Source organism: Psammomys obesus, unplaced genomic scaffold (assembly GCF_907164565.1).
Source record: "Psammomys obesus unplaced genomic scaffold, mPsaObe1.curated_primary_1811, whole genome shotgun sequence".
In the NCBI taxonomy this organism is placed as follows: Eukaryota; Metazoa; Chordata; class Mammalia; order Rodentia; family Muridae; genus Psammomys; species Psammomys obesus.
This window is the reverse complement of record NW_026585644.1, coordinates 33,827,123-33,838,677: the sequence shown is the minus strand read 5'-3', so window position 1 is coordinate 33,838,677 and position 11,555 is coordinate 33,827,123. Positions and strand designations below refer to the sequence as shown.

General features: G+C 53.0%; 1 protein-coding gene across 2 annotated transcripts; it reads right to left on the bottom strand.

Annotated features, from left to right (window-relative positions):
* Slc35f6 (solute carrier family 35 member F6) lies at positions 1-11,102 on the bottom strand. Of its 2 annotated transcripts, XM_055626507.1 has the most exons (7): positions 10,966-11,025; positions 9,706-9,859; positions 3,811-3,883; positions 2,947-3,118; positions 2,535-2,747; positions 1,816-1,926; positions 1-1,266 (listed from the first exon to the last, which is right to left on the bottom strand). In XM_055626507.1, the coding sequence occupies exons 4-7, from the start codon at positions 3,107-3,109 to the stop codon at positions 794-796; spliced, it is 960 nt and encodes a 319-aa protein (XP_055482482.1). In that variant the 5' UTR covers positions 3,110-3,118; positions 3,811-3,883; positions 9,706-9,859; positions 10,966-11,025; the 3' UTR covers positions 1-793. The 2 variants fall into 2 exon arrangements, with proteins under 2 accessions (XP_055482482.1, XP_055482480.1); XM_055626505.1 differs by lacking the exon at positions 9,706-9,859 and having other exon boundaries at positions 10,966-11,102.
* Between the last annotated feature and the right edge of the window lie 453 nt (positions 11,103-11,555).

Below are 11,555 nucleotides of genomic sequence, written 5' to 3'. Positions count from 1 at the left end.
TGTTGGCCACGATGACGTGCACTTTTAATTCCAGCACTGAGGAAGTTAGAGACAGGTGGACCCCTTGTGAGTTTGAGGCTACCCCAGTCTACATGATGAATTCCAGGACAGCCAGGGCTGCACAGTGTAAAAAAAAGAAAGAAAAAAAAAATAAAAGAAATCACGAGGAGTAGAGGTACCTTTGTACCATACCTCTTTTCTGAGGCTAGTGACAATCAGAGACCCACAGGATGTTGGGGTGCAAGGCACCAAGGGCACATCATGTATACCCTCGCTGCAGAGTGGACAGGTCTGGTGCACACACCTGGTGCACACACCGAGTCTGCAGCACACACTAAGTCTGCAGCACAGCCTGCTAGGTTCTTCACACAGGATTAAGCTCGAGTATCTCTCAAGTTTGGAGAATGCGTCTCTTAGTTCTGATGTGAGCCTGTTCACTGACGTCTTTGTAGCTTATGACTCATAAGCTAAATAATCTACTATGACAAGTTAGTGCATAACACAGAAATACTAGGGTTGTAAATTCCTGCCATTCAAGTTCACAATTTGCTTCTAGTGCAGCAGAACTGGAGGCTGAGAGCGGCTACCATTTCCTGGCCCGTGGGGGCTGTGTCCCAACATCACAGGCATCAAGAATAAAAGAGGACCTGGTGTCCTGCCACCCTCTCTGGCAGCAGCTGCCCAGAGGGGTCGGTAGGGAGGGGTGGGGCAAGGCCTTGGGGACAGGGCACTCATGGCCCACCAGTCTGCATGGCCCCAGCCATCCAGCGGCAGCAGAGAGCCCACCATGGGCTCAGCTGGCTTCATTGATGGGAGTCCGGCTGTCACCCAGCAGTCTCTCTTGCTCTCCCTCCTGGGCAGGGAGGCGGCAGCCACTGGACAGGCAGGCCAGCAGCGGACGGTGCAGCCCATTGTAGAGGGCAGCGCCCAGGAGGAGGATGAGGAAACCAAGGATCTGCAGGGGGTGGAAGACCTCCCAGCCCAGCGCGAGGGTCACGGCCCAGATGACAACGGTGCGCAAGCTGTCTAGTACCATGCGGGTGGTGGCACTCAGTTCCTTGGTGACGCTGATGCCCGAAAAGTTGAAGAAGGCGATGCTGCTGATGTTGCCCAGCAGGGCCACGGCGATCAGCGGCTGTCGGCCCACCTGGCAGAAGGCATCCAGCGCGTCCTCCAGCGTACCCCTGGGGTTCCCGCTGAAGGAGCCGGCTGGCATGTAGTACATGGGTACAAGGAGCAAGGAGAGGATCACGAAGCCAAAGAAGCCTGGGGGAAGCAAGAGAGTGCGTCACATTCTCCACCCTCCCTGGGGTCTCCCGACACGGCCCACAGGCAGGCCACCTCTCATCTCTGAACCTGTGTGTTTGTTAGGTTCCTGTGGTCCACTCCTGGGATCCATCCATCTGCCTCCATGTCATACCTATACTGCATTCAAATGACTACTCACCGGCTCCCAAACTCACAACTAGCAACTCACGCCATTGCCCTGCCAGGAAGTCTCTCTTCCCTCCTCCTGCCTGTTGGGAGTTGTGGCTCCAACGTCACCTTTCCTGCCCCAAGAGACTGAGAACTGTCCAGCAAAGGAGGTACCCTGCCTCTATCTGGCTGAAGCTCAAGTGTGCTGTCTGGCCCCTTGCTGGCTGCGACCTCCTCTAGAGGGGTGACTCGCTCGCTTTCCTCTGTCTCCTCTCCCCTGACCCATGTCCTCTATGGAGGCCCTGCGGTCCACTTTTACGAATTTCACAGCACAGGCTGCCCCGGCATGCCTGTCCCACCTGCTACCGCCCGCCCCCCCAGGCCTGCGCCCACACGCACCCTCGATGCCCACCGCCCTGAGTGGGTGGATGTCGTGCTTGTACACAAATTTCTCCTCTAGCACCATCTGGATGGCAACAATGATCTGGGCCATGATGATCAACAAGTCACCTGAGGAGAAAGAGGCTCACATGAAGCAGGGCTCCTTGGAACCCTGACAGGAGGATACAGGGACGGAGTGTGGCAAGTCAGCTGCCTGACTTCTAGGCCTGAGGGTAAGACGGCAGGCAGACCCGGGGTTCCGGAGGTTCAGAGGCCTGCCTCGGCCTGAGAACTGCACCTGGGGTAGGCAGGTCCTTTCAGGAGCAACACGCTTGAGACAAGGCACTTCAGGTTTAAATGGGACTCTGACTAGAGCTCATCATTGTAAAATGTGCCACGGTAGTTCCTCCTGGGGTCTGGGTTGCATGTGTCCATAACTGGTCCTTCTGTCCCTCTCCAAACCAGCAGTTCAGATTTGTGAGCATGAGCTGCAGGACTGCACAGGCTCCTCATGCTGCTTGTCTCTCTTTCTTGGTGCAGTCATATTCTTCTGGTCTCCCTCACACTTCTACCCATCAAGAGTGGGTACATGGTCCAACCCAGGACAGACACACACACAGAAACAGACACACGGACACACATGGCAGAGCATGGATCAAGCTGGGGGATGGCTTCATGCTAGACGTCCAGAGGGGAGGGGACAGGAGAAGCAGCCTCTGGTTCCCACCTGACCTCACCTGTGATCACTTCACTGAGCTTGTGTTCACTGTCATGCTTGCTCAGGAAGTCAGCCAGGCCGACCACCACCAGTCCCGCAATGGTGGTCAGGATGCCCAGCCACTGGCTTGGCAACAGTCTTCGGTTCAGGAAGGCCACTGAGAACAGGCCTGTGAAGATGATCACTGCGCCCCGCAGCATCTGGAAGCTTGAGGCAGTGGTCATGTTCAGGCCTAGCAAAGGAAAGAAAGTCGTGATTATTGGAGGTTAAGGGCAAAGGCTGGCTGCCACCAAAATGTCCCTAGAGGGTAAGGAACAAGATGAGCTTGGCCCTGAGAGTGAAGTCTGTCGGGGAGTGGTAGGATAGGTGGGTGGTGGGTGCTTAGTCACTGGTGGTCCCGTAAGCATGGCCTCCCTGGCCAGGTTACTTACTCACGTACATGAGGCTGGTCCCAGTCATGTCACACAGGGCTGGGGGCAGGAAAAGTAGGGCGGTGAAGGGCTGCTGGGGCTCCACACTGGAATCTGACTGCCTTGTGGCTCGGCACTGGAGCAGGTAGAAGGCAGCGAGGCACGAAAACTCTCCCAGGAACATGCCCACTGCCTGAAGGGACAAGATTTGAGGACTCAGCGCTGCAGGGTCTCTGGGGCTGCCTTCAGTGGCACTGCTTTTTGTTTAATATAGCTGCATTTCAGAGCTTACCTAGAACCTCAAAATGTCAAACAGACAAAAGCAGAACAGCTCTGACGCCATCCAGGCGCCTAGGCCTGTCACGGGGACCCCAGGACATCTCACTGGACATCCTGTGGGGGTGTGGCATGGCGTAAAAATCAACCCACCGGGCCAATCTTTTACAATCCAGATACAGAAACAGACTCAGACAGGTTCAAAGGCTCCCGGAAGGGCTGAAAGCCAGCTGCTAACACACGGGGGAATAAACCTGAGTCTTCCAACTCTGACTAGAAATAGGGTGTCTTTCATTGTCCCCATCCATCCCCGTGAAATTCTGGGCTCCAGGGAGATGTCCAAAACACTGGAACTAATACATTCCATGTGTCCAGGGGGGTCATGGTGAGAGCATGGCCATTCATTTGTCAGGACTTATGCAGACCTCCCACAGAGGACTATGCCCCTTCCAGAGGTGCTCTTGGGACTCTGGCCCTATTCTGGGAGAGGAGAGAGGTAGATGGCTTTGGGGGAAATCAGGGTAGCTTCATCCCTTGGCCAGGAAAGTGACTGGCCCCCAGGGTGCCTGGAAGAAGCCTGGGAGATGGGCAGGAGGGTATGGTTGGTACCTGGAGGAAGGGGTGGCTGAAGCTATGCTCCTCGCTTCCTCCACAGCCTTCAGCTTTGAAGTTGTCAGCCCACCTGCAGCACAGAGACAGAAGGTCAGACTGGCAGTAGCACGATGGGAGTCTCTACCAGGCAGGACTCACAGTCAGCCCCAGAGGAGCCTGTCTCCATGGGGAGGGGCTTTAAGATATATTCCATCAACTTATGAACGTAGAGTCACAGCACTTGTGTGCCTGCAACTTATAGAAATCAGATATTATTACATTAGTGTTGTTTATATGAAGCATGTTATAACCACTGCTTCTCAAAATAAAATTAAAGCCACGGCTTGAAATTTAGTCTATTAAACATACACATGGCAAAAAGGAGGTCATTCCCCCCCCCCACACACACTCTTTTTTAACCTCCAAGACAAAGTCTCACTATATAATCTAGGGCAGGAATAGCTAGGATGGGAAGTGGAAGGCAGAACTTCCGGGCAGAGAAAGAAACTCTGGGAAGAAGAAAGAGGAGGATCGTTTTGGCAGGAGACACATGAAAAGTGGCCAGACGGGGCTAGGTGGTTGGGTTAACTTAAATGAGCTAGTTGAGAGTCTGCCCAGCTAAGGCCTAGGCTTTGAAACTTTAAACAGTCTCTGTGCCGTTATTTTTGGCTGGTGGGTCACCAGTGTAGAGAAATTTTAAATCAGAACATGGCTATTCTGGCAAGAGATTACATCCAAAGACCTTTTAGGTCTGTGTGATCTGGCTGGAATACAAACATGCCTTTAATCCAAGAGACAGAGGTAAGCAGATCTGGTATAGAGCAAGTTTCTGGTAAAGAAAAGCTTAGGTCCAGGCGTAGTGGTACATGCTTTTAATCCCAAACAATGAAGGTAAAAGTAGTTTGCAGAAGGAAGCACCCATGTTTGAAAGTGATGCCTAATTGAGGCAGAAAAGTTAATGAATCAGAGAAAGATTTGACAGAACAGGGTATGAGCAACTCTCACAAGAAGAGAAAGGGAAGCTACTTATGGGGCAATGCAGAGAAAAGAGGCGGTTTACTGAGACAGTAATAGAGAGGTTGCAGAGAGAACTCTGGTGAAGACTGAATAACCCATAAAATGAGAAGAAGCCAGGAGATTACAAAAGATTGCTGGACTTAGTTTGAGGCCAAGCAGAGCAATTAATAGGCTGAGAGAAAGGCCAGACTAATTAAGTCAGTTGGGAGAGGAGTTTTGAGTCAATACAGCTGAGTTGAGCCTGCCAGCCCAGAGCTCAGCAAGAAGAAGAAAGGGTGAGCTTATTAAGCAGTTAAGTCAGAGGCTGAAAACATTCTAGGCCTAGGTTAGCCTGTATGGAGGCTAGAGGCTTCCAGGACTAGGCCTAGGTTAGCAGACAGTCAGTAAGCCTTTGAAGACAACAACTGAAACAGGCGGATAATTTACACACCAGGGTCTTACAACAACCAAACAACCAACCAAGCCCCTGATCTAGAGAGGCACTCAGGCCCAGGACATGATCGCTGGATCTCTCACAGCCCGGAGAGCCCTTCTAATGCTTACTAAAGCATGCGGCACCCATCCTGGGTTAGCATGCCAGTGAGTGCCACCACAGATGGAGACTGATGGTGTAACAGGCCTCCATCCAGCTCTGGGCTTCCCAGGACACGTCAGACATCTACACCCATCGTTCTGAATTGTTGCCACCTACACGCAAAATGGAAGCAATTTCCTTGTGGTGCTGTCCCTTTATATTACAGACTGACACTCAAGAAGACCCTCTAGACCTAGACCTAGCAGTGTGGTCATTACCCAGGAGCACACTGGGCTGCTCTGCAGCTCACACCTAATGCTCCTTCTGGTCCCAGGCTCACTGAGGTCTGAATGTGTTTAGCACACGAGTCCATCCTCCACCCACTGCTCCCTGCACACCACTGCACAGCCAAGAGGTTCTGCTGAGTGGCCGAGCCTGCCAGACTCTCGCTTGTGAGTGTGATAGGTGCTTTGGCCTCATGCCCAGTGTCCATGAGACTGACTTCCCACAGTCTGAGGTGGCCCCCGATGATGCAACAGCAACACCAACAGTTTTGTAGGAAGTTAGCTGGCTGGCTGCCCAGCTGAGACTTTCTCATTACAACCTGTCCAGGCTTTCTCCACAAGGTAGGCCTGGTTTGTCTGGACAGGCATTGCTTGGCTGGCGTCCCACTGGAGAAATGGAATCTCTTTGTATCTAAAAACCTATCCAAACAGGTGTCAGCTCCCGGCCCAGTCCGTCTCTTCAGGCCTGGGAGGAGGCACGAGTAGGGGTCTTGGCTCACCATGCATGTTTCAGAGACAAGATCCAAAGTGCAGCCTTAAAGTGTCTAAGGAGGACAGCCATGACCCCTAAAGTCAGGGGGCACTTTGTTGCCAGGAAGTGCTTCCCCAATATCTCTCCAGTGGCCTTCCCTGCCCCCAGACATTTCTTCCTTTGAGACCGGGTTTCACGATGTAGTCCTGGCTGGCCGAAAACTCACTATGTGGACTAGGCTGGTCTGGAACTCACAGAGTTCCACCTGCTTCTGCTGTGGCGAAAGGCGTGCACCACCATAAACGTGGCTTTTCACCAATTCTTTGAGTACCACCTGGGCCAGGCCTGCACAGAGCACACTGCATGGGAGGGTTAGATTAAGCCTCAAAGGGACCATTGTCTTAGAGGGTGACTCAGGCTCGGGATGCAGAGAGAAGTTTGGGTATTTCCAATTGACAACATGCACATCTGTGGTCAAGTTCTGCTGCAGTTTACTGTCGGAAACACAGAACACTCAGGAGGCTCAGGCTTGGGTCACAGAGGCTGGATGGGGTCCAGGGATTCCCAGGCCAACGTTGACAGGTGTCAAAAGTAGTAGATAACACAAGCCCTGTACACCAGGGCTCTGGCAGGTGTTCAGCTCATGCCATTTTATTTCCCTTTCCTCTCCCATTACCTGTGCAGCCATTACCTGGGTGGGGTCAGTGTGACCTTACTGGGCTTTGGGTTACAAGTTCCTGGGGGAGCATTCGGTCTCTGGACACTCTCTGCTGCCTGAGGCAGAGGAGTTCTGGGTGGTGTCTCCAAAGTCCCACAGCTATGACATGTGGAACTAAAAAAAGCCGGGCATCACCATGCAAAACCCCTTATTTGACAGATGGAGGTACTTAGGGTCCGTGACGGGCCAGAGGACTCATCATGTAAAATAGGGCTGGTAGCCAGAGCTGGTACTGGGAATGCCAACATCTAGTTCCATGCTTTCGGCCTCTCAACTTTTCCTAAACCTTCTTACTCCAGACCATTCCTCCTGAGGCGAGGAGAAGCCAGCTCTGCAGATAGGACTCTGTTCTCTCTGGACATCTTCTTCTGAAGCCCTAGGAGCGTATGCTCTCTGCTGGCAGAGGCCAGCTTCTCCCAGGGTTGCCTGAGCCTCAGCAGGCAGGCTGTGTTGTGGGGAACTTTGATGGGTGCTGAGTCACTTGCAGCAGGACTTCCTTGCCCACACTCAAAGCTCATCACCGCTGACGGCAGAGACTGAAGAAATGTCTGCAACGTCCAGTCAGCGCTGATTCCTGCAGAATTGCTGCCATTTCCTCCTGAATCTACAGGATGTCAAACCAGTGAGACAGATTCTTTGTCTCTCATCCAAGGGTCTTCAGAAGGACATGGCCTCCCCCTGGGCAGGAGGCCCATGAGGATACATGGTGGCCAGCCCTCCCCCCATTGCTGTTGGTGAGAAGACCTTCCTACAGTTTTGTGGGGGAAACAGGGCAGAGACTATCATACCCATTTTTACAGCTGAGGAGACTAAGGCTCATAGAGGCCCGGCGCCTCCTCTCACACAGCTTCCAAATCTCGCAGTCTCTATATCCTCCCGCAGTCACCTCCTAACAGGCTCTCTCAAGCTGGTCCCACAGCCATACTGAAGCAACAATGCCAAGCCACTCATAGAACCCAATGGGCCGGGGCAGGGGATGCTCCGTCTCTAACAGAGGCCTGGTGATGCCACGTGGGGTCTCCTGCCCACAGGTGGAGGCAAGTCAGGCTCCTAAGCCCTCCGTGGTTGTGTGAGCTCTTCAACCTGCAGAAGCTGGGCACGGGACTGCCTCAGGAGCTTCGGAGGGAGACACGAGGTTCTGTTTGACCCTGGGTTCTTCCTCTCACAGAGCACCTCAGCTGGATCTGGATCCCGAGGTTCTGAAATGGGTTCCAGCCATGGGCACTGAATCAGGCAGACATACTAGCTCAAGGATATGGTCAACAGAAGTGCTTGGTGAGGGGATGAGGAAATGGCCACTGAAAGGAGAAGAAAAACTTCCCAGGGAGGGGACTTTGGCCAATACCCAGACAGGGGTGTGAGGATTATTCAACGCTGCAGTTCAGGCTTTTCTCCCTATGGGCATGTGATAGCTCTCTGTGGTCTTCTAAAAGCTGCTGAGAGGGCAAAAGAGAGCTGACCTGTGGTCCCTGTTGGGTAGGCAACACATGCTTTCAGGCGCTTCCTCATCTGAAACTGCCAGTGTCCCCAGGGACTTTGGGAAAGGCAGCAATCAGCTCCTCTTACACGTGAGACACTGCCAAAGTCTGCCAAAGGCTCTTAAGATGAGCAAGTGGGACGGCTGACAGGATTCCCTGGCCTGTAGAAGCTTGCTCTCTAGTCCCATCAGGAGGGTACCCTGATGGTGGGGGTGGGAGTAGGAGGTGCTATTTATAGGACTGCCCCTTCTAGACAGTGTGGGAGCTAAGAGAGGACACCCCACAGAGCCAGGACTTTTCGGCAGTACAGTCCTAAGGACTAGGATGAGAATGGGATTAAAGTCTTGAGCCTGGGTGCCAATCCCTCTTGACATCAGTAAGCCAAGTCACAAAAAGCAACTTCTTTTGAGGCTACTTTTATAAACTGTAGGGATCAGACTGGATGGTTTCTGCTCATAACATTAATAAGATGCCCATGGGCTTGGTGGTGTCTGACTGTAAACCTAGTACTTGGGACATGAAGGCAGGAGGGTCCTGAGTTCAGGACAGCTATAATTCGAAAGTTAAATTAATATATAATCAATTAGTCTCCAGAAATGGATGGTGAGATACCCACCCTGACTGGTAGCCAGGTGTACAGATTCGAGGATTGACTCATTCAGATCCAAGCCCTCACTTGGGAAGTGAGTTCAAGTTGCATGTAACTAAACCATTCTGTGCCTCAGTTTCCAATCAAGGGACGATGAACTCAACTACTTCCCTCCCTAAGATCATGTGAAAGTATGGTAAGGTAGATAGCCTGTAACCTGGCAGGCCTGGGTGCTGTGTCTTGGCTGCCCTTGCTGATGTGGCCATAAGGAGTGTAAACCACCAGCCAGCAATGCTGTTTTCAACCAGGAGCTCACATCATGGTAGGCTAGTTGCTCCCCCACCCTCTTTCTCCCAGGGTATCTTTCTCCCTGTTTACTTTAGGGCACTGTTTACAGTCCCTCTGGGCCCCCACCTCAGGATGGGGGTTGGGGTCTCCTGAGAGGCCACACACTAGGTAGCAGGGCAAAGGGCAGGATCAAAGGTTAAGACTCTCACCTGGAAGCCTTCTTCCTGACTCTCCAGCAGCTTCAAAGGGTGGGGCTTCCTGGGACTGAGGATGCCTTGGCTTCCTACCTGACCGGTTTGGAAGTTTTTAAAGGAAGGACTGAGTCAGCTTGGTTTATCTAAGCAGCAAAATGACCATTTGGATTCTTCCTGGGGACAGTAGCCTGGACAGGCTAATAGTCACGTCAGAAGCAGTCCTTGGCTGGTGTGATCCATCATAAGACACCCAGAAACAAGCCCAAGAAATGCACAGGCCCCACTCTAGGGTGACTGTGCCCTCCTTTAAGAGGGGAGGGTTCCCCCGCCCCGTGACTGGCGTACGTATGTATACACACCTGTCTCTTCCACCTGGCACACTAAATATCTCCGAGACAGGGAGTTTCTCTCGTCACCTCTTCCTTCTCTCCCACACTGTAGGCTCCTTATGAAGTGACTACTTCTCTCCTAGGCACGTGACGGCTTTGATAGACTTTGTGAGGTAAAAGAAACCTGAGAAGTAAATAAGAAACGGCCACACAAGGCTCCAAGCCAGCTGGCTTCTCGATGCACAGAAAGCCCAGGACGCCCAGAGCTCCTCCCTGGAGGTCAGGAGACCTTTTATTGGGTATCACCACACCAACTCCTCTTGCCTAGCAGGGCCCAGTTAAGAAATTGAGGCCAGACTTGGAGAGGAGCATGGTCCACTGTTGTCCATGTACACACTGGACACAGGATGGGTGCTGCTTGCTTGCTCCTTTAGATGGTGAATATATGAAGAAAGGCCTTGCCCTGAGGCGGAGGCAGATAAAGTGACAAAGAACTGCCAAGATAAAGGACAGGCCTTTCTGCTTATCATGGAGAGGGCCACGTTGGGTTTCTCAGCTTTGTGATTGCTTGGTCCTTAGCACCCAACCTCTGAAGACTGTTACTCCCGCACACCTGAGCTGAAGTACCCAGCTACCTTTCTGGTTTGGGTTAAGGACCCTTCTCCCAGCCAGACACTTTGGTCCCTGTGGCTTCATTCTGTCTGAGACTGGTCTCTACCACCTGCCTTTGTGCTGGTATTCTAATCCTACCACTTTCAACAAGCCACTCCTCAGGGCGGTGTGTCCTCTTATCATGGAGGGAAAAAGTCCCGCTGGGCATCTGAACAAGCCACTTGCAGTTGGCCTTTCTCTTTCCTGCCTCTAGACCTGAGACACAAAGAGTCCCAACCAAGCATCCAAGATGCGTCTCTCCCTTTCTTTCCCCATGAACGAGCCCGTGGTCACCTGCTCCCGACCTCACCATCCCTTCAGCTCGGCCACTGCAGGAGGCCCCCAGACCCTGACGCGCTCAGCCTCTGAGCACAGCAACCAGAGCGCCGACAGGAGGAACCGATCCAAGCGTTCGGTTCAAAGATGAGGAAACTGAGGCTCAGAGACAGAAGTGACCGCGAATCAAAGCGGCCTTCAGATGCCCGCATTCTCACGGCCTCTCACTAGCGCATCTGAGCTCTCTGTAATGTGGAGCGCTGGTGGGGCTGGGGAGTAGCGGACCGGCGGAGGACATGACAGGGCGCAGGGTGTCCGAACCCACGGGCCCAGCAGGCCCCTCCCGGCCCGACCCAGACTCACTTTGCTGAAAGCGTGTTGATGGAACCGGTGACCAGCATAAGCCCGGCCAGGAACAGCTGGTACTTGGTCCAGGCCATAGTGGGGAACACGAGAGATTACTTGAACCAGCACCTCCAACCCGGGTCTTCGACTCAAGAGCTTCCGGGCCGGGAGTCACATGATCCTCACTGGGTCCCGCCTGTTCCAGCTGGCCCCGCCCCGGAGCTGCTGCGGGGCTGTTGCTTTAGAGCTGGAGAAGATCGGGGCCTGCAGGGTCCCTGGCTAGGCTCCCTTTGCTCTTGTTTTTATTTTTTGGCACTGCTGGTGCCTCATGCGTTCCAAACGAGCCCTGAACTTCTGCGCGTACACTCCCAGCTCCTTGGCCTCCCAGTTTGTAAAATAGGCGCTTGGGATCATGCAGAGATGCTTAGGTGGTCTTAGAGACTTTTTGAGAGATTGAGCCTGGCGATTTGGTAATCGGCACAGCGTGGGAATCTTCTCTCTCCAGGGAACTGGAGGCCTGGGAGATGTCCCTAGGGATTCCAGCCCGTTGAATTGCACACTGAATTTATCTTTCAGTAAAGGGGCATTAGAGTAGAGTTCCAACTTCC

Excerpts from the sequence above, each read along its gene's own strand:
- Slc35f6 (XM_055626505.1), bottom strand. The coding sequence starts at position 11,042 with ATGGCCTGGACCAAGTACCAGCTGTTCCTGGCCGGGCTTATGCTGGTC. Across the intron at positions 3,884-10,965 it reads ATCAACACGCTTTCAGCAAA|GTGGGCTGACAACTTCAAAG; the intron begins GTGAGTCTGGGT and ends TCTGTGCTGCAG. Across the intron at positions 2,748-2,946 it reads GACCAGCCTCATGTACGTGA|GCCTGAACATGACCACTGCC; the intron begins GTAAGTAACCTG and ends TTCCTTTGCTAG.